Source organism: Protopterus annectens, chromosome 3.part0, assembly GCF_019279795.1.
Source record: "Protopterus annectens isolate FY-2018-M chromosome 3.part0, PAN1.0, whole genome shotgun sequence".
NCBI classification, from domain to species: Eukaryota; Metazoa; Chordata; order Ceratodontiformes; family Protopteridae; genus Protopterus; species Protopterus annectens.
In genome coordinates, this window is record NC_056731.1 from 271,341,363 (window position 1) to 271,362,361 (window position 20,999).

The following is a 20,999-nucleotide window of genomic DNA, read 5'->3' on the forward strand; positions in this document are numbered from 1 at the left end:
AGCTTTTTGGAGGAAGGCCAAGTCAGGCTTCTGTGGGGCTTCTCCTGCAGGGGCTTCTCCTGCCTAAAAAAACATGTTGTGCTGGTTACCTCAGCATAGGCCCTTAGCTATTCCTCCTGTGTTGAATGTGGTGGAGGATGTTTTGCAGCTTGCAGAGGCTTCTGAACCCTCTTGCCTCCTGCTCCTGTTGTAAGCATTCTTTGCAGTGTGGTTTGATGCTGTTCAGGCCTCCTCTAGGTGGCTGTCTGTTTCTATTCTTCTTCGAGACATGCATGGTTGAAGGATCAGAATTTGTTAAGGCATGTTAAGGCCAGGATTTTGGATGCCTTACAGTCTGATGTGTTGTTTAAGTCTATGCAGACTGTTAAAGATTTTTGCAGGTGCAACCTCAATTGGCCTGCTAAGGGGTGGATCCTGCCTGCTATGGTTCCCAGCTGCCAGTGGACTCTCCTGGCAGCTCCTTTTGGGAGGAAGATTGTCTCTTTTTCAAAAGAAAATTAGGTTAAATCACTAGATTATTTCCACACAATGCCCCCTTCAAAGGCATGCAGATGTTCCTCCTCCAAGAAAAAAAGAGGCTCTCTCAAGTTTCAGTTTACTCAGATAGGGGCTATTCAGCCAGTCCCAGTCCTGTGTCAGAGGATTTTATTCTTTTTTTTCCTCGTTCCTAGTACCCAAACACGGGAGAAGTGGAGAGACCAATTTTATTCTCTCCTCAACAGGATCACTGGATGGTAACTTTGGATCTCAAGGAAGTTTACCTTCATGTGCCCATGGTCGAACTGGAGATTTTCATTATCAGTTCTCTGCATTGCCCTTTGGCTTATCTACTGCTCCAGAGTAGAGTAAAGGTTCTGGCTCAGTGATAGTGATACTTTACTTCAGGCTTCAAGGCATTCAAATTTTACTTCATTAGGGTTCATGGCATCTTGTATTCTGGTGCTTCCCCAATGCCCAAACTGGCATATGAAAGCTGCAATGGTATATCAAAAAATATGGACACAGCACTGCTGCCATTTGGACACTGTCATTCAAATAATACCTTGCCTTCAAAAGGAATTCCTGGTGGTGGGCTCAGAATACCTCCTAAACCATCTAAATGGAAAGTGGATACAAGAAGTGGCCTGCCAGACTACAGCATCTACATATCAACATGAAGGAGATGTTAGCAGTCCATTTGCATTGATGATGCTCAAGGTTACTTCTTCCAGGTCCAGGGGTGTTGATCAGGCAAGGTTTCTGCCAGGGAGCAGAACCTCCCCCTAGCAGATGTATTAAAATCAAAAATGGATGATCTTCATGTATTTCAGAAATTGACAGTGTCATGGGAACTCCAGACATAGATCTAAGGTATTACTAAAGGTCAGACAGGACAGGCCAAGGATGATTTTGATAGCTCCAGATTGGCCTACCTTTACCTCTGATTCCTCATCTGTTATCTCAGAAGGACGGTCATCTGCTCAATGTCAAGCTTCAGCATATTCTGTGTTGAAACATGGAAAGTCCCAGCTTCCTCAAACAAGTTTTAAATGTGATTATGGAAGCTAGAAGGCCTAGTACTAGGAATGTGTAAAAAAAAAAAAGAGATTTTTTTTGGTGTACAGCTTGATTGTGGCCTTTCAATATCTTACTGAGTTATTGGACAAAGGTTTGTTCTCTTCCATAAAGATTCATGCTGCAGCAATTTCTGCTCACTATGATTGTGACCCACCTTTGTTTTCGTCCTCCTTTGTTTGTTCTTAGAGGGGCAGGGAATATAAGACCCCCCCCCCCCCAGATGCTCCCTCTTGGGATCCTTGGGATTTGTTGTTGGAAAAAGGGAAAACTACAACCATTTTAGGCAGTCTCAGCAGTTACTTGTTTCTTTTTTTTTTTTAAGTCAGGGCAAACCGTTCCAGCTGGGATTAGGCCTCATTCCACTACTAAGTCTAGAGCTGGTTTTGCCACAGCTGTTTTTACAGGCATGTTGTACATCTACATTTATGGTAGGTACAAAACTGTACTTTTTATACCCCTGATGACCTGACGTCATGGAAGAAGAGACAGCAACAGACGCAGGACCCAAGACTTTAATCAGGCCGACTGAGGGCAACCTGCCAGAAGATTACCCAATGACTGCAACAGTGAATACACTCAGAACATCTACATTTATGGTAAGTGTACACAACTGTACTTTCAGGCTGTACTGCATTTTATGTAGGTATGAATACTAGGAACCTAAGTACACGTATTAAAGAGCATTATTATGCCATTAAGACCAGTGATGATGATGATGCTTTACTTTTCTGTAGTATGCAGTTCATATAAAAACTTCACCTTTAGTGTTTTGGAACATATTAATGTTGACTTAAGGGGTGGTAATTTAAGAAACAGAGTGGAGAGAAAATAATCACTATGGCAACTTAGACTGGGAGCTGATAATTTCCCAGGTCTAAATGAATTTATAAATATTAAGTGTGTTTTAACAGACTGTAGATAGGAAGTAAGCAACAATGTATTTATTTTATTTTGGTTTTGAAACAATTTTTAATTGTATTTAATGTTTGTTTTATTGCATTAATTAACTGATGGTATCAATTATGTAATTAATACTTAGGTGGGATATGACTTTGTGTATAAGTAGTTTTAAAAGTTTGTGTATTTGTATTTCTGAAGAAGTCTTTCAGACAAAAGCGTTGAGTAAAGGTTTTTTTTTACACTAATTTCTAGTTGGTGTTTTCCTCTGCTGCTCCAGTGCCTGTATTTTATTGATGTTCATTGTGCATACAGCTGCAGTCATAACAGATGGGTTCTCCTGCCGTCAGGCGGGTCCTCGGTCGGCCGAATTCCAAAGTCTAGGTCCAGCGTCGGTTGTCGTCGCTTCTTCCCTGACGTCAGTGCGACAGGGGTATAAAGGAACCAGTCGACGCCATTTTCTTCGGTCTTTCTTGCCGCGCGGTGCCCGAAGCAGAAGCAGTTCGCAAGTGCCGGTCGGCCAGCTCCTGAGATTACGAAAATTTGGAAACCGAAGTCTTCTTAAAAGCTAAGTACCCGTTGGAAACTTTTCTTGCCTCAGACCGATGTCAGACAAAGTTAATAATTGTATTTCTTGTGGGAAGCAAATACCGCATAAGGATTTCCATTCCCTCTGTATACTTTGTTTAGGCCCAGACCACGACGTCTCGGTCTGTCGCTTTTGTGCTACATTCAACAAACGCACTATTAAGCGTCGGGCGGAGTTCGCCCAGCATTATTTTGGAAAAGCATTTAACTATACTATGTCATCGGATACTCCGACTCCGGTTTTGTCTAAAATAAACGTAAAGACAAGGACCGACACACGAGGTCCGTGGCCTCTAGCGACGCCACGCCAAAGCCGACTACACGTGGTCTGGTTCTCAGCGAGGCGCCTACGCAGCCCCTGACTACCAACGACACTTCTTTGATGGTGTCTCCTGTGCCCGAGGTCGCAGGCTCCTCGGCCCACACCCCGACTACAGATACCGAAGCCACTCTTGGCGTTGAAACTCAGAATGTGGACAGGTCCACCTCCACTCAAGGTGTCTTCAGACCTTCCTCTTCTTTCTCCATCAAGGCTTTCACAAAGTCTAAAGCAACCATGCACTCTAAGAGACCAGCTACACAGGGCCCATCTCCAGGCCCCATGCCGAAGAAACAGATGCTTAAAATGGCTGAGGATTTAATTACTCTTATCAGAGGTTCTCAGCCCCCACCGGACAAAAGGCCCAGAGTGGAGGAAGATTCCCCCTCCTCTGATCAGGGCTCCATTATTTCAGAGCACTCTGATCAGGAACATTCCTACTCCCCTTTTGAAGACTATGATGCGGAGGAGTCCATCCCTTCTGTATCCCCCCCCCCCCCGAGGATTACTCATTTGGGGAAACTTTGCATACCTTAAGGGAACACTTCCACTGAGAAGGCCAAGATTATTCAGATTCCAAGAAAAGGCTCAGGGAATTTCTATTGCTACCTCAGCACAGGCCTCTGGCTATGCCTCCTGTCTTGGACATCCTAGATGATGTTTACTCGGAGGCCTGCCTTAACCCGGACTCTCTACCTCCAGCTCCAGTTAAGCCTGACAGGTACTACAGGGTTCCTGACTCACACCAATTTCTATACAAAAGTCATGCTGCTGACCCAGAAACCATCTCACAGGGCCCCAAGGGAGTTAAGGCCTCCATTGCTAAAAATCCATTGCCTTCCGAGAGAAATTCCAGATCCTTAGAAAAGTGGGGAAAAAAGGTATATACCTCGGCTACCTTATCCATGAGGGCCTTAAACTGTCAGTTTCATATGCTAAAATACCAACAGTTTTTGTTATCACAATTGAAAAGTAAAATGTCACAACCTGAACAACCAGACTTGAAGGAGTTGCAGGATTTGATGCATAGTGCAGAACAAGTGGGTAAGCATACCTTACAATGTGGTTTTGATGCTCTAGAGGCCTCATGTAGAGCTGCTGTTACAGGATCAGTCATACGTAGGCATGCCTGGCTCAAGGAACAGGCCTTGCCTGATCATGTCAAAGCTAAATTACTAGACGCCCCTCTTCAAAAGGATGTACTATTTGGAGCTAATGCTGAGGAGGTATTAAGGAAAATGGAGGAAAAGGCTAAATCAATGCAAACTGTGAAAGAATTTCTACAGGTTCAACCCCCACGTTTTAGTAGAAATTGGCCTTCCAAAAACTGGTCCTTTCCTGCCACAGACAGACCCCAAAGAGGCAGATACAGGCACCTGAGGGGCAGAGGACAATCCCAAGGATCGTTTAGAGGCAGACAATGGCAAGCTCCTACACAAAGAGGTGGTGAGGACAACTCGCAATCTTTCAGAAAGCAAACCCAATGACTTTCCCCTTTGCATGCCAACCAGGTCTCAAATGGCAGCCCCCTTGGGAGGAAAGCTGGCATTATTTTCAAAAAATTGGCATATTGTCACAAGGGACAAATGGATCCTGGACATTATAAATAGAGGCTACAAATTCCATTTTCACACCCTTCCAAAAATGAGGGGCATGCCAAACCTGCCACACAGTCAAAGGGCAGAGGCACAAAGGCAAATTACAGAGCTCATAAACATGAAAGCTATTCAAGAGGTACCTACGCCCGAACAAGGTCAAGGTTTTTATTCCAGGCTATTTCTGGTGCCAAGAAAGGGAAAAGATTGGAGACCTGTTTTGGACCTATCCATCCTAAACACATTTCTACTGCACAAAATTCAAGATGCTCACTCTACAGCAACTTCTTCCCATGCTGGGCAAGGAGTCTTGGCTGGTAACATTGGACCTCAAGGTGGCATACCTGCATGTCCCAATCAGACAAAATTGCAGAAGGTACCTCAGATTTCTTGCAGGTTCAACCCATTATCAATTCTCTGCATTGCCCTTTGGCTTATCTACTGCGCCCAGAGTATTCACGAAATGCCTGGCATCAGTAATTGCCTACTGCAGACTTCAAAGGATACAAATATTACCCCTATCTGGATGACTGCCTCATCCAAGCGGACAGCAAGCACATTCTTCTGAAACATCTGGCTTATGTAATAATGTTATTGAACTCTCTGGGATACACAGTCAACAAAAAGAAATCAAGGCTGATACCCTCTCGGAAGATAATTTTCCTGGGTGCCAATTTGGACACAAACACCCAGATGGCCTACCTCACGCCAGAGAAGCAGGGGCAACTAATTCAATACTTCAGAACACTAGCAAATTACACCAGGCTGACTGCAAGGAAAATCCTCCAGGCTCTGGGATTCATGGCATCTTGCATCTTACTAATCCCATGTGCAAGGCTGCATATGAGGAAACTACAGTGGTACCTGAAAAACATATGGTCTCAACACAGCCACAGTTTGGAAACAATAATACCACTAATTCCATGTCTGCAAAAGGAATTTCTGTGGTGGGCTCAAGCATGCCAAACAAACACAGGTCTTCCATTCAGCAAGCCTCAAGCAAATCAAGTAATCACAACAGACGCCTCGGACTATGCCTGGGGGCGCACATGACAGATCGGTGCATTCAGGGCAAATGGTCTCAAAAAGAAAAGCACCTGCACATCAATCAAAAAGAAATGCTAGCAGTAATAAATGCTATTATAGCCTTCAAGGACCTTCTACAACCAGGTCAACTATTGATAAGAACGGACAACACCACAGTTATGTGGTACATAAACAAACAGGGAGGAACACATTCTTACCCCCTATGCAGACTGGCCATGTCACTTTGGAACATGGCCATGGACTTACAAATGGAACTACAAGCACAGTACTTGCCAGGTAAGGAAAACACGCTGGCAGACAACCTAAGCAGGAATATGACAGATCCACACGAATGGAAATTGCATCCAAAAGTTTTTACAGAAATAATCCAAGAATGGGGAAGGCCAGACATAGATCTCTTTGCCTCCCACAAAATCATCAATTGACAAAATTCTGCTCAAGGATCTTCCATCCAAAGGCCTGGAGAGTGGACGCTCTCTCTTTCAGTTGGACATCAATGGCAGTTTATGCCTTCCCACCTCTTCCTCTGCTGCCCAAAGTTCTATTGAAGACCAGAGCAGACAGACCAAAGATGATTCTCATTGCTCCGGACTGGCCAAGGCAACACTGGTACCCACTCCTGAGGAGCCTGACGCATTCCCCACCATGGACCCTGCCTCTAATGCCTCTTCTTCTGACTCAGCACAGCTTCAAAACTCTTCACAGCCAGCTAAAAACACTCAATCTAGCCGCATGGAAGATTCCTTAGCATCACAACAGGCCCTACTCTCCAAGGAGGTGCAGGATGTCATTTTGGAGGCCAGAAGGCCATCAACTAGAAAAGCTTACCCGCAAAATGGAAACGTTTTGTGTCTGGAATGAGAAAAAGGGCCAGGATCCTGGAAAACTGAATTTACCTCAAATACTACAATATTTGGCTGAACTGCTAAGCAGTGGACTTTCTTTCTCCTCCATCAAAATCCATGCCTCAGCCATTTCTGCAGAATACAACACTGATCCACCTTTATTCTCTCACCCTCTCTTAAGATAGTTCCTCAGAGGGGCTAAGAATTTAAGACCTCCAAGGAAACAACCAATACCTGCTTGGGATCTTATTTTCATTCTGGAAAAACTGACCTTGCCTCCCTTTGAGCTAGCTGCCTCATCAGATCTGCAATATTTGTCCTGGAAAACAGCTTTCCTTCTGGCTATCACCTCAGCTCGTAGAGTTTCAGAACTACAGGCTCTCATGGCTGTCCAGCCTTTTATCATCTTCCATCAGGACAGAGTTTCCTTACGAACCAACCCGTCCTTTATGCCTAAAGTGGTGTCCAGGGTAGCTTTAAATCAGGCCATACATTTACCTACCTTTTATCCTAATCCTCAAAACAAAGGGGAGAGATTACTACATTCCTTGGACATCCACAGACAACTGCGTTATTTGGACAGAACAAAGCCTTTCAGAAAATCAGAACAGCTCTTTGTAGCCTATGCGGTAGGAGCTCAAGGAAAGCCAATTTCCAAACAGACAATCTCAAAATGGATAGCCCACTGCATACGCTTTTGCTATTCCTTTCATGGCAAAACTGTACCTACAGGCATTAGAACTCATTCCACCAGGGCCACAGCCACCTCTGCAGCCTTTCTCAGAGGAGTTCCTACCAAGGATATTTTGGAAGCAGCCACTTGGAGTTCTGTGCATACCTTCTCCAAGCACTACAACCTACCATTATACAAATCTAGAGCAGGCTTTGCCACTGCAGTCTTGCAGGGCATTTTGGCTCCTCCTAGTTCCACCTAGTGCCTACCACCCCTTTCTTAGCTTTGGGATTCTACTCATCTGTTATGACTGCAGCTGTATGCACGATGAACATAGTACAGTTTTGTACCTACCATAAATGTAGATGTTCGAGTGCTAATACAGCTGCAGTCCAGGTTTCCCTCCCTCCTTCTCCTCTTGGGACAGGCCTATAGGCTAACACATCCTCATACAACCTGATTGGGGTATTCTTTTATGATGTATTTGCTTGCAACTACTGTATTTTGATTATATTGCACTGCATTATTACACAAATGTATGTATTGCCTTCCTTCTGGGGGCACCTGACATCTGGGGCAAGAAAAACTGAAGAAAATGGCATCGGCTGGTTCCTTTATACCCCTGTCGCACTGACGTCAGGGAAGAAGTGACGACAACCGACGCCGGACCTAGACTTTGGAATTCGGCCGACCGAGGACCCGCCTGACGGCAGGAAGAACCCATCTGTTATGACTGCAGCTGTATTAGCACTCGAACATCTACATTTATGGTAGGTACAAAACTGTACTTTTTTTACTGGTGGTCATTTTGTTAGAATTTAAATAAAAGCTTTTTTTTTTTGTTATATCAAAGTTAACCATGGTAGAAAAATACAATCCTGTTTTCATCATTTTATCTCAAACCACAGAGCAATGGGAAAGGTATTTGCTCCTAATGAACGCACACAAGCAGTTGAGGTCCTTCTGAAAGAATCTATAATTTTAGGAAAACTGATAAACTTTTTATGTCCTGTATGCCAGAAAAAGAAGGCAGGCGAGTATCTGAGCAGCTGTTAATTGGTTGTCAAACTATGCTGCCATTTGCTGTGATTATTGTGGTACCCATTTGTCAGGGATAGAGCACTCTTCCACCACAGTAGTATACTTTAGAAATGTGCAACCCCAGAGTATTTATGAGGCAGTCACCTAGATCACTATTCACATTTTCCAAACATTATAAACTTGATGTATAGTCAGAAGCAAGACAGGTTTTGCCACAGCTGTCTTGCAGGCTGTGTGGGTATCCCCACCCTAGATCGATTATCATGCTGACAGCAGACAGCAGGTAGTAAAGTGACTCAGTGTATTTTCCAGAGATAAGGATCGCAGATGTAGTGGAATTCATTATGATTAACATAATACCATTGTTTAAGCATGCTCACCATAGCAGTAGATCAAGATATTAGGATCACTGCTGCACTGTGGTGTTCCTCCTGAATCTCCACTAACCTGTACTGACTTCAAGATGGATTAGGAGGAGAGGAGCAAGGGTGGGAAGGGGAGCACCTTCCTGCTTAATCTGCAGATACTTCCCTTCTCACCTTCTTGAGAAGACTGTCAGCACCCTGCCTCACACACCCACACTCTCCAAGGATATAGACCAACTAGAGCATGACCTAGATGGCCAGTAAAGAATTGCATATGTTATGGTCTGATTCTTTTTCTATGGTGCATTCTGATGATATCCTCTGTATAAGGAAGAGACCTTCTCTACTCTAGAGACATCCAAAGCTGTAGACATTAGGCTAGGTGGAGGCACATCTAACTGCAGATAAAAGGATCCTATTACAGCAGTGATGCAATTAATTAAATAACTATGCTAATTGCTTATGTTATCAATGACTATTTAATTGACAGTCATTTATAAAGAGAGTGCTCTCCCGCAATCTAGTGCTGTATCTGAGGTGCATATATTCAGTAAGGGTTTCAGGAAGTGAAGCCCTTCGCATGGGGGATTATGGGTCTCAGCCATGTAATACCCAAGGATGACGTTTTTAAAGACTTTCTTTTGGAATTTTGCTAAAGTAGGCTGTCCTGTGAGTATCTGTTATCAAGTCAACATCCCCAATAAATATGTTTACTCAACTTTTCTTTCTAAATGGTCTGCCTCTCCCTTTCTGGCCATTTTACTTGGCTATTTCATAATAAAATTAAAATTTGCTGAACAAATGTGAAAGTTGCTTACTGTTTTTTTTTTTTTTTTTTTTAATGTCATTAGTTTCAATGAATTAGGAAAGTAACAAGGAGTATCCGTTTTTATAGACTGTAACACCAGCCAGCAGTTTTATTGGGCACTACAGAGAATATGCGTAGTATTTCTTTATAGAAATAATCACAAATTCTAATAAATCTTTTTTCCTTAAAAGTGTTGGAGCTACAATTGCATCTACAAAGCTTTGCCTCATTCTTTCTAAATATCTTGAATTTGATTAATTCCTGTTAAATGAATAGCATACCATGATTATTGCGTACACACTGAATAATTAAGTGAAATTAATGTATTGTCCTTTTCAGCATATTCTCAGCTATATTCCTTTTTTGTTGTTTTAGCTAACTGGCTCCTGACAGTTGTGCTTCTTTCCTCATGTTATACAACTCTTTTACAGTAATGTCAGATCTAAAGCAAATGGAAATGAACTGCACAGTAGACAAAATTAACAGTGACCTGAGGATTCACAGTCTGCAACAGGAATCAGAAATCCTGCGAAATGAATGCAACAGAATGCGAGCTGAGCTAAAAACTCTGAAGGTAAGATTCATTAATAGTAAGTGCACTGAATAAAATTTGTCCCTTTGTCATGCATGTATGGAATTGTTTGCAGGGGTGCCTTCACACTATTTAGACTTAAACTTTTTTCAGCTGGGTTGTAGTCTAGTTTGTAGATACTGTCTTCCCATAATGAAATTTGATTCCTGAATCACACTGTGATATTAATATTGAAGTAAATGTATTTCAGGAGTTCTGGAATTGCTTGTAGTGAGAACTTGTAGCAAAATGTAATTTGACATTAGCCCTTGAACTGCTGTTTTGCTCTTCTGCTGTATTGAAAGAGCACTATAAAATTGCTTCTTTATTATATGGAATCAGAATTTCATCTCAACATCTGATGCTCTCAATTTTCCATCTTCTCCTCACATGTGGGTTCAGATCCAAGCCCTCGGATCCAACTCTGCCGTTAGAAAGCTCATAGCAACTAAAATACTTTTGGGTGCCTCCCCTTTGCCCACAATGCATCTGTCCCAAATACCTCAGATTTTGTTTGCTATTTTGCGAAGATCTGGTCATCCCAGATAGCTCTTGGTGTCTGGTTGTATTTTTCAAAGTTATTCCTTGTATTTTTTCAAATTCTTAAACTTTTAGGATTATAATTCTTGTCTGTCCCTCCCTTGAACTTCAGGACCTTTCTTGTGATGACTGATCCTTATTTAGATTACTTTAGCCTCTTCTTCCCTCCAGTAACACTTTTTTTTATAGGTTACTACTTAACTACTATTGTTAGTAGGTATTTTCCCTTTCATTCCTTTTCCATATGTCTGCCTTTAAAAAAAAGTCTCCCCTTTGCTCTTTCTTCCTGAGCCAGTGTGTCTGTGCATGTTTTGTCTAGCCTTTCTTCTGTGTCATGGTGGAGAAACAGGCTGGTTTCAAGAAGTGCACCAACTGTGGGCATAAAATTCATTTTAGTGATGCCCACTCCTTGTGTGTGTATTGTCTGGAGCATCTACACTTACAAGAGGACTGTGCAATATGTCAGTCTTTTGATAATGGAGCCTTAATAGATCATAAGAACAAGCTGTTCCTAAGGGGCATTTTACCTTCCTCCTTTGCTGAAACTGTTTCTGGGGGCAAAGAAAAGTCTAGTTCTTATGTTAAATCAGCTCATTTGAGCCCTGACTTGTCCCTGTCCCCCAGATCTGCGGATAAGGCTAAAAAGAGACCACCTTTGGTGCCAACAGATATCTCTGAGTTGAAGCTGAAAAAGAAGTCTCCCTCATCCAGGGTGTCCACAATTTGGAGCCTTCTGCTATGACTGCAACTCCATCAGATCCAACTTCTTTGTCTCTGATCCCATCTATCAAGGATAGGGCAGATCAGACACTTAGCCCATTCAAGCCTATCATGGCTCTGCTGAGGTAAGGTACTCCCCATCCTTTGACCCAGTGCCTGACAGAGTACCTTCCCCCTTTCCATCACGTCCCTTTCTACCTCATCCTCCCGTTCAACCAGGAGTCTCACTAAGAAGATGTGGAATGGATGGTGCAGAAGATTTTATGGATGCAAGGTATCACTAGGTTCTCCTCGACCCCGACCCATTCGGTTCCAGGCCTGCATAAGTCTGTCACCCCTTCTCTTTCTCCTCCAACTTCGGGGCAAGCTTCAGAGCCCATGGATTTGATACACCACGATGCCTTTTATTCCGGATCCGAGGTGGTCTTCTTCTTCGGATCAGACTTTGGCTTTTTCAGAGCTGGAGAGTTCCTGAAGCCAAAGAGAGCTTCATAAACCCCGCATGCACTTGACTCCCAGATCTTTGGAGCAGTTGCTGCCTCTCTGGGCTTCGGCAAAGGCGAGCTTGGCTCTGACTTTGACCCCAGGCAAGCTATCTTCTGGACTAAAGGGGTCTCAGTCCCAAAAGCATGGCTTGTTGGAGCTGGGGTCCTCATCCATTCAGGAATAGTCAGCCTTTGGGGCTTTGGAGAGGGCCATCACAGCCACTGCATCAAAAAAGGCACCTACACCCTTGGATCCATTATCCCATGTACATACCTGGTGGTATTCTTCAACCCACCTTGTTCCATAGGAACAGTGGGACCTTGGGCACCAGTATACCTGTTAGGTTACCCCCAACTCTTCCAATACCTCCCTAGACTATCCCATTGAGGTGATCCATGGAGGAGTCAGCCACAGAAGACACCAACCTCGATGAAGGTGGAGGGTCTCCATGCTCAGCCCCCCCAAGGACGTTTCCTTTGGGAGAGTCTATAGATTCTCAAGCAGAGGGGTGACTGGCAGTCCAGCAAAACTTCACCGGATGAGTCAATGTACCTGGCCTCCTTTGGTTCCCACCCTTCTACTTCCTGGGTGACTCTGCCCACCGATGAGTTCATAGTCTTGATCTCATGGTGAACATGGGAGAACCCAGACTCCATTGAGCTGTTTCCCTAGAGATCAAATAAGATTATAACTGCTCCTTCATGTAAAACTTTCTGGACTAAAGGGGTTGCAGTAGATGCCATGGTCATGGCAGCGGTGACCAAGAAGAAACTTTCTGAGGAAAGTTCCACTAACCATCCTCCTTATAAAGACTCTAGGATGATGGATAGATGTGGGAAGCATATCTTTGCCTCAGCGACCGTGTCTTGCGGTCACTGAATTACTTATCTCATTTCACCAGATTACAAAGGGATCTGATCAAGGAGCTCTCAGATACCCTTCAAGGAGCAGTAGCTGAGGGAGCTAAAGAGAAAGTAGCTCCCCAGTTAGCCACCCTACACTCAGTTGCCAACTCTCCATGTGGCTCATAGCCCACGCAGCTGAAGGAACGAGTAGAGCAGTGTGTTCTGGCATTTCCCTGAGGAGGCATGCCTGGATGCTCCATTGCGATTTTGCAGAACCCTTTAAGTCTTCATCTGTCAATGCTCCATTTGACGTCATGTTGCTGTTTGGCCCCAAAGTGAAGGCTACACCATTCAGATGTGAGGAGGAGGGTAAAGTCCTTTCTGCCGTGGGCATATGTTTTTTGGCCCCTCAGAGACCCTATCCCAAAGGTCAAAGAGGCAGTGGAAAAATGTCTCTCAAGAAGTCTCAAGGGTCCTACCAGGGCACATATGGAGAGTTTTCCCCCAGAGGCAGAGGGAGAAACAATAAAGGAAGATGCCACCTTCACGGCAGAGGAGGTCCGCAAAACCAAGGCTACTGGGTAACTTTCTCCGGGAAGCCTTTTCAGTGCTCCTGAAAGGAGGCCTGCTGTCCGCCACTGGAGACAATTGGGAGTCATCTGTCCCTGCGCTGGAGAGCCTGACAAAAAGATAACTTCCGATATGTGGGTGCAGAGGATAATATCCAGGGGTTACCAAATTCCTTTCTCTCAACATCTGCCCCCCCAACAAGAGCATCCGAGACGTTCTACCCAGTCAAAGGGATTAAGCAATCTCACAAATTCAAAAAATACTAGAAAAAGAGTCATCCAAAAGGTCCCACAAGACCAGAGATGATTTGGAACAAACTCAAGGTTCTTTTTAGGACCAAAGAAAACAGCGGACTGGAGGCAGATTCTGGATCTCAGTAAGTTAAACAAATCAGTCCTATGCAGCAAGCTCCAAATGGTCAGTTCAGTCCGTGCTTCTTTTTCCTGGAAAAAGATGATTGGATGTGCTCATTCGATCTTCAAGATGCATACTTCCATATAAAGATGGACAGGCGCTCCAGAAGATACCTAAGCTTCCGGTTGGGAGCCAGTCCTTACCAGTTAAGATCACTGCCCTTTGGTCTCACTACCACTACCAGAGTGTTCACCAAATGTATGGCAGTGGTTGCTGCTCACCTGAGTTGACAAGGATTCTGGGGATTTCGATACTTGGACGATTGGCTCATTATCACCTCAACCAAGCATCTACTTGTCTACGCAAGAGACTCTGTTCTTCAGCTTTGTTCAGAAGTCGGCAAAACAGTAAATCACCAAAAATCTACTATGTACAAGCCAGATGATTGCCAAACTTCCTCCTTCCAGACTATTGACAATAAAGGACAGACTGCAAGGTTGATTAGGAACAAAAGGATAGCTGCCTGTCATGTTTTACAGACCTTGGGTTCCATGGCTGCTGCAGTTCTGTTAGTCCCACTGGCAGGATTTTACTTGCAAATTTTGCAGTGGCTTCTAGCCTCACAGTGGTTTATAATCCCTCAACCAGTGTCCTATCAGATTCTCATAATGGACATATGCAATAAAGATCTCTCGTGGTGGATTCATTTTCAAGAAATTACTCCACCTCAACCACAGGCTATGGTGACCACAGATAGGAGAACTATTTTGGCAAATTGTTTTAGAAGCAAATAGAAAACCAGGTCTCAATGACATGATTTCACTCAAGCCAGTTTTAAAACTGAGATCTGCTAAATTATAGGATTTTTATATTGTTTTAAACAAATATTGTCTTTACAAATATTTTTAGAACATAATGTCATAGTTTTAATTAAGGTTCATTTTTATATACATATTTACATTTATATTTACAAACATTCAAGTTTTGTACATGTTTATTATAGGGTATGATTTTTATGGTGGTTTTAGGAAGTATAATCTGTGTGTGTATATATATATGTGTATGTGTTTTTAACTAATCAATTTGTCATTGGCTATCATTAATTAGTTAATGTATTTAAGATGAGTGCACCAAGAGTGTTGGTATCTGATGAAGTCAAGGACGAAAACGTGTTGTGAAGTTTTAGTGTTGGTGAATTAAACTGTTCGTGTCACTTTTCCTGGATTCTGGTGCTTTTTTTGTGATTACTAGTGAACGTTGGGGCACCTGCCTTCTTCTGTGGAGAGTAGCAATTAAATCGGACAGCATGTCAGTAGTATGGTGCATAAGCAAGGAGGAACTAGATTATACCGTCTCTGTCGGGAAGCGCTCGGAGTGTGACAATGGGCGATCTCATCCAACTGCTTTCTAATAGCAACCCATATTCCGGGGAGATCCAACATCATAGCGGACAAGGAGAGCAAAGTCATTCTCATGCCACACGAGTGGTCCCTCAACCAATATGTAGTGGGGAATATTTCCTGCACATGGGACCAGCTTTGCTATGATCTTTTCGCCTCTCCCCTAAAAAAAACAAATGCAGCAACTATTTCGCCCTGATTCCCCCACTAGGGCAAACCTCTAGGGATGCTCTAATTCACGATTGGCCACCCAGACTTCTGTATGCATTTTCTCCCCTTTCCGTTGATTCCCAAGTTTCTCTAGAAAGCTAAATGATTGAAGAAGACAGTAATCCTCATTGCCCCATATTAGCCTCGACAAGTCTGGTTTCCCTTTCTGTGGCCTCATCAACAGAAGGATTCCGGATCCCTTTCCAGACCTGTTATCTCATTTGACAGGAATGACTCATCCCAACCTGCTCAGTCTCTCGCTGATAGCTTGGTTCCCCCAGCTTCATTGATCACCAGACAACCTATGCTGTACTCCACAGTCCATCATATCTTTGTCCTCCCATAAGCCGTCTACTCAAACAATATAGGAGTAAATGGAAGAGATTTGTGTTCTAGGCAGAGCAGTGCAATATGGATCTTATCAAAGCCCCTATTCAATTCATTCTGGAATTCCTAGCCCAACTTTTCAATAATGGGGCAACAGCGTCTACTATTAAAGTGCAGTAAGCAGCTATCCCAGATTTCCATATTGGGTTTGATAACTTGTCCTTGAATTTGCACAAACTTTGCAAAGCTTTCTTAAAAGGGAACATGTTGTTAAAACCTCATTACAAGGACCCTTTTCCCCCTTGGAATTTAAATATGGTCTATGTCTGATTACTCAGCCTCCCTTTGAACCTGCAGCAACTTGACATTAAGTATCTTTCCTGGAAGACTCTCACTGGTGGCTGTCACATCAGTGAGACAGATTTCAGAACTTCAAGCATTGTTTCTGAACCTCCATATTTGATTTTCCGTAAGGACAGTCTTGTTGCATACCAACCCCTCCTTTTTGCCCACAGTTGTTTCTCAAACAAATCTTAATCAGACTATACATGTGCCTGTTATATTCCCTAATTTTAGTAGTAAGGGAGGATACATATTGCATTTGTTGGATGTTCATAGACAGTTACATTTCTATTTACATAGAGTGAAAGAGTTTCTGAGAACAAAACAGTTCATAATTTTTGCAGGGCCTAGGAAAGGCCTACCAGTTACCAAAATTACCTTATCAAAGTGGTTTTCTAGTTGTATTTCCTTTATTTATTCATCAAAAGGCAAAAAGCATGACAATTCCATTCGGGCTCATTCTACTAGATTAATACCCACATCTCTGGTCTTCCAGACCAATGCTTCCTTGGATGTTGTTTGCACAGCGGCCACTTGGGCAAGCCATCATACCTTTGCAGTCATTACAAATTAGATTTGGTCTCCAGGGGAAGGGCTTCCTTTGGTGCATTGGTTCTGAGGAATATTCTCCAGTGAGTCCACCCTGGAAAAGATAGCTGGGGACTCTGTCCCACGTGCAGCCTTCATCATTGGATTCCTGGTTGAACGGGAAGAGGTGTTCTGTTCCATTAGACTCCAGAAATTGCCTCACTTAAGGTTCTTCTGGGTGTTAAATACTAACTTTTCCTTTCTACTTTATCACAGCAAACAAGATCTGAGGTACTTGGGACAGCTGCATTTTGGGTAAGGGTGAGGTACCCAAAAGCTTCTTGGTTGCCATGAGCTTCCTAACGGCTCAGATCTGAACCCATATGTGAGGGGAGATGAAAAATCAGCAGTATTAATGGAACGTTACGGTGAGTACATAACTTATTTTCCTCAGTTTATGATGTTCATCGTGTTTCACTGTTGCAGTCATTACTCTTGGGTTATCCTGCTGGCAGGCTACCCGCAGTCGGCCTGAATTCCAAAGTCCTCGTCCGGCGTCGGTTGCTGTCGCCTCTTCCCTGACGTCAGTGCGCCAGGGGTATAAAAGATGCAGCCGACGCCATTTTCTTAAGTCTTTCTTGCCGCATGGTGCCCGAAGCAAAAGCAGTTCGCAAGTGCCAGTCGGCCGACTCCTGAGATTTTCAAATCCGAATTTCAGAACCGAAGTCTTCATTAAAGCTAAGTACCCCATTGGGGAAACTTTTTTTCTTCCAGACCGATGTCAGAAAAAGTTCACAATTGTATTTCTTGTGGGAAGCAAATATCTCATAAGGATTTTCACTCTTACTGTATTCCTTGCCTAGGCCCTGACCACACCGTTGCTAGCTGTCGGTTTTGATCTAGATTTAACCAACGCACTATTAAGCGTTGGTTCGATTTTGCATTTCATTACTTTGGCCGAAGGTTTAATTATATAATGCCATCGGAACAGCCGACGACCATAATTTACAAAAAACGCAGGACAAAAGAAAAGGATAGGCATCAGAGGTCCAAAATCCGACGACGAGGCCTCCGTTAGGCCAGTCGGCGGTTCTCAGTGAGGCGCTTTTACAGCCCCTGGCGCCTGCTACCTCAGAGCCACAGGTCGCTTCCAACTCCCACGTGGAGCTGACTGGGCCTGTGGATACTCAAGGTATTGGACACTCCAAAATCATTCCCTCAGATGGGTCCGGAGCTGCTGAGCAGGCATAGGCTTCTGAGGGTGTCTTCAGACCTACACAGTTTATATGTTAAACCATCTTCAGCTTCAAAGACTAAAGCAGCTCTAAAGACAAAGAAACAAGTACAGCATTCTCCTACTCAGACATCCATGCCTAAAAAACAGATGCTTAAAATGGCCGAAGATTTAATTACTTTGATCAGGGGTTCCCACCCCCCTCCTGATAAGAGGCCTAGAAAAGAGACAGAATATGATTCTTCTGATCAGGTTTCCATTTCCTCTGATTCCTCTTCTGAACAGGATTATTCTATTCCTCCCTATGAGGATTCTGATGCTGAAGAATCCATTCCTTCAGCCTCTCCTCCTGAGGATTATTCTTTTGGGGAAACACTGCATACCATGAGGGAGTATTTCCACTGGGAGCGCCAAGATTACTCAGAATCTAAGAAAAGGCTCAGACTTTCTGCTATTACCTCAGCATAGATCCCTTGCTATTCCACCTGTTCTATGTTGTAGACATTGTAGATGATGTATTTTCAGAGTCCAGCCTGTCCACTGACTCTTTACCTCCCGCACCTGCTAAGCCTGACAAGATACTACAGGGTCCCAGATTCTCATAAATTCCTATATAAAAACCCCGCTGCTGACCCAGAAACGATATCTCCGGGTCACAAAGGGGTCAAAGCTTCCACTGCAAAAAACCCTGTCCCCTCTGATAGGGATTCTAGGGCACTGGACAGATGGGGGAAAAAAGTTTACACTTCTGCTACCTTGGCTATAAGGGCTTTAAATTGTCCCTTTCATATGCTTAAATATCAGCAATACTTAATGTCACCTCTTAAACAGAAAATGTTGACAAATTCTGAATGTTCAGAGAAGAAGGAAATGCAGGATTTATTGCATGAAACTGAACAAGTGGGAAAGCATACTTTGCAATGTGGTTATGATTCACTGGAGGCCTCTTGCAGGGCCACTGTTACAGGTTCTGTTATTAGAAGGCATGCTTGGTTAAAGGAACAGAATCTTCCTGATCATGTTAAAGCAAAATTATTAAATGCTCCATTACAACATGGTACTTTGTTTGGTGCTAAAGCAGAAGAGGTGTTGAAGAAAATGGAGGATAGAGCGAAATCCATGCAGACAGTTAAGGATTTTTTACAGGTACAGCCACCCAGATTTAGCAGGAACTGGCCTTCCAAAAATGGGTCCTTTCCAGTGTCAGACAGGCCACAAAGAGGCAGATACAGACGTCCTAGAGGCAGATTTCAGCCCCAAGGCTCATACAGACCTAAACAATGGAGTGCTCTTACCTTCAAAAGCGGAGAAGACAAATCACAACCTTACAGGAAACAGTCCCAATGACTTTCCTCTGCCAGATCCAAGCACTTTTCTTTTGGCAGCCCCCTTAGGGGGAAAACTAGCACTTTTTTTCACCAAATTGGCAAATGATTACCCAAGACAAATGGGTCTTGAACATAGTGTCCCAGGGCTACAGGTTCCGTTTTCACACCCTACCAAGGGCAAAAGGTATGCCAGACCTGCCACTCAATCAATGGGCAGAGGCACAAAAGCAAATTATAGCCCTCATGGACAAGAGGGCCATTCAACAAGTACCACAACAAGAGCAGGGGCAAGGATTTTACTCGAGACTTTTCTTGGTGCCCAGAAAGGACAAAGCCTGGAGACCAATACTGGACCTGGCTATACTAAACCCGTTTTTGGAGGTTCCAAAATTCAAGATGTTGACTCTACAGCAGCTACTGCCCATGCTGGGCAAGAAGGCTTGGCTCGTAACTTTGGACCTAAAAGAGGCATACCTGCATGTCCCAGTCAGACAGTCTTGCATAAGATACCCTCAGATTCATAGCTGGCTCAATGCACTACCAATTATCTGCACTGCCCTTTGGCTTATCTACTGCGCCCAGGGTCTTCACAAAATGCCTGGCACCGGTAATTGTGTTTTGCAGACAGAGAGGAATTCAAATCTGTCCCTACTTGGATGACTGCCTTATTCAAGCAGAGAACAAAGACATTCTTCTAAAGCATCTGGCGTTTGTAAAAAGATTACTAATTTGCCTAGGGTACACAATAAACGAATAGTACCCTCTCAAGAGATAATATTCCTGGGTGCAAGCTTAAATACAACTGCCCAGATGGCTTATCTCACGCCAGACAAAGGCAACTGACTTCTTACTTCAAAAAGTTGGCAACAAAGACCCAGTTATCTGCAAGGAAAATCCTGCAGGCCTTTGGCTTCATGGCATCCTGCATTCTACTAATTCCATATGCCAGACTGCATATGAGGAAACTACAATGGTATCTAAAAAGTGTTTGGACTCAGCATTGCCACAGCCTGGAGACAGTAATTACCCTTATTCCCTGCCTGCAACAGTAGATGTTCTTCATCTCACATTGCTGCAGTCCTTACACTTGGGTAGTCCGCTGTCCTCGGTCGGCCCGAATATCAAAGTATAAGGCTGACGTCGGTCAAGGCGCATTTGACTGACATCAGGACGTCAGGGTACAAATGCGCATGACCGACGTCATATCCTCAGTCTTTTTTGCCGCATGGTCCGATGCAGAAGCAGCGTTGCAAGTGCCGGTTGGCGTTCTGAAATTGTTCGATTTCGGAGTTTCAGACCGAATCAAAGTTGGCTAAGTACCCCGTTGGGGAATATTTTAGTTTTTTCTTGCCTCAGTGGTTTACGGATGTCAGAAAAAGTGAATAATTGTATTTCTTGTGGGAAACAGATACCGCATAGAGACTACCATACTTTGTGTATTCCTTGTTTAGGGCGAGCACGGCGTTGTTGGGTGTCGCTCTTGTGCTAGATTCAATAAGCGCACTATTAAGAGAAGATTAGATTGTGCCAGGTTAGTCTTCGGAAGCGGTGCAATTATAAAATGCCGCCGGATGCTCCGCCCGCTTCTTCAAGAAGCGCAAGGACAAAGCTGTTAAATCTAGGCTAGAGGAACCGTCAGTACCGGACGCCGGTTCTTTAGAGGTGTCGGTGGAGCGGTGGTTCCACCGGAGGTTTCTTTGGGATCCCAGGGAGAGACTTTGTTATTGCAGGATGTGGCCTCTCAGGAGGCAGGCCAGGCTGATGGGGCTTCTCAGGTTACTATACTCCCTCCTGCCTAGGGTGGTTAGG

General features: G+C 43.8%; 1 protein-coding gene across 3 annotated transcripts in view; it reads left to right on the forward strand.

The window, feature by feature from the left end:
- Positions 1 to 20,999, forward strand: part of AZI2 (5-azacytidine induced 2) — a 1,152,833-nt gene that overhangs the window by 490,136 nt on the left and 641,698 nt on the right. For all 3 annotated transcript variants that reach the window (XM_044064752.1, XM_044064755.1, XM_044064753.1), the window contains exon 6: positions 10,167 to 10,309. In XM_044064752.1, the coding sequence (XP_043920687.1) occupies positions 10,167 to 10,309 (143 nt within the window). The remainder of the gene's footprint in view (positions 1 to 10,166; positions 10,310 to 20,999) is intronic.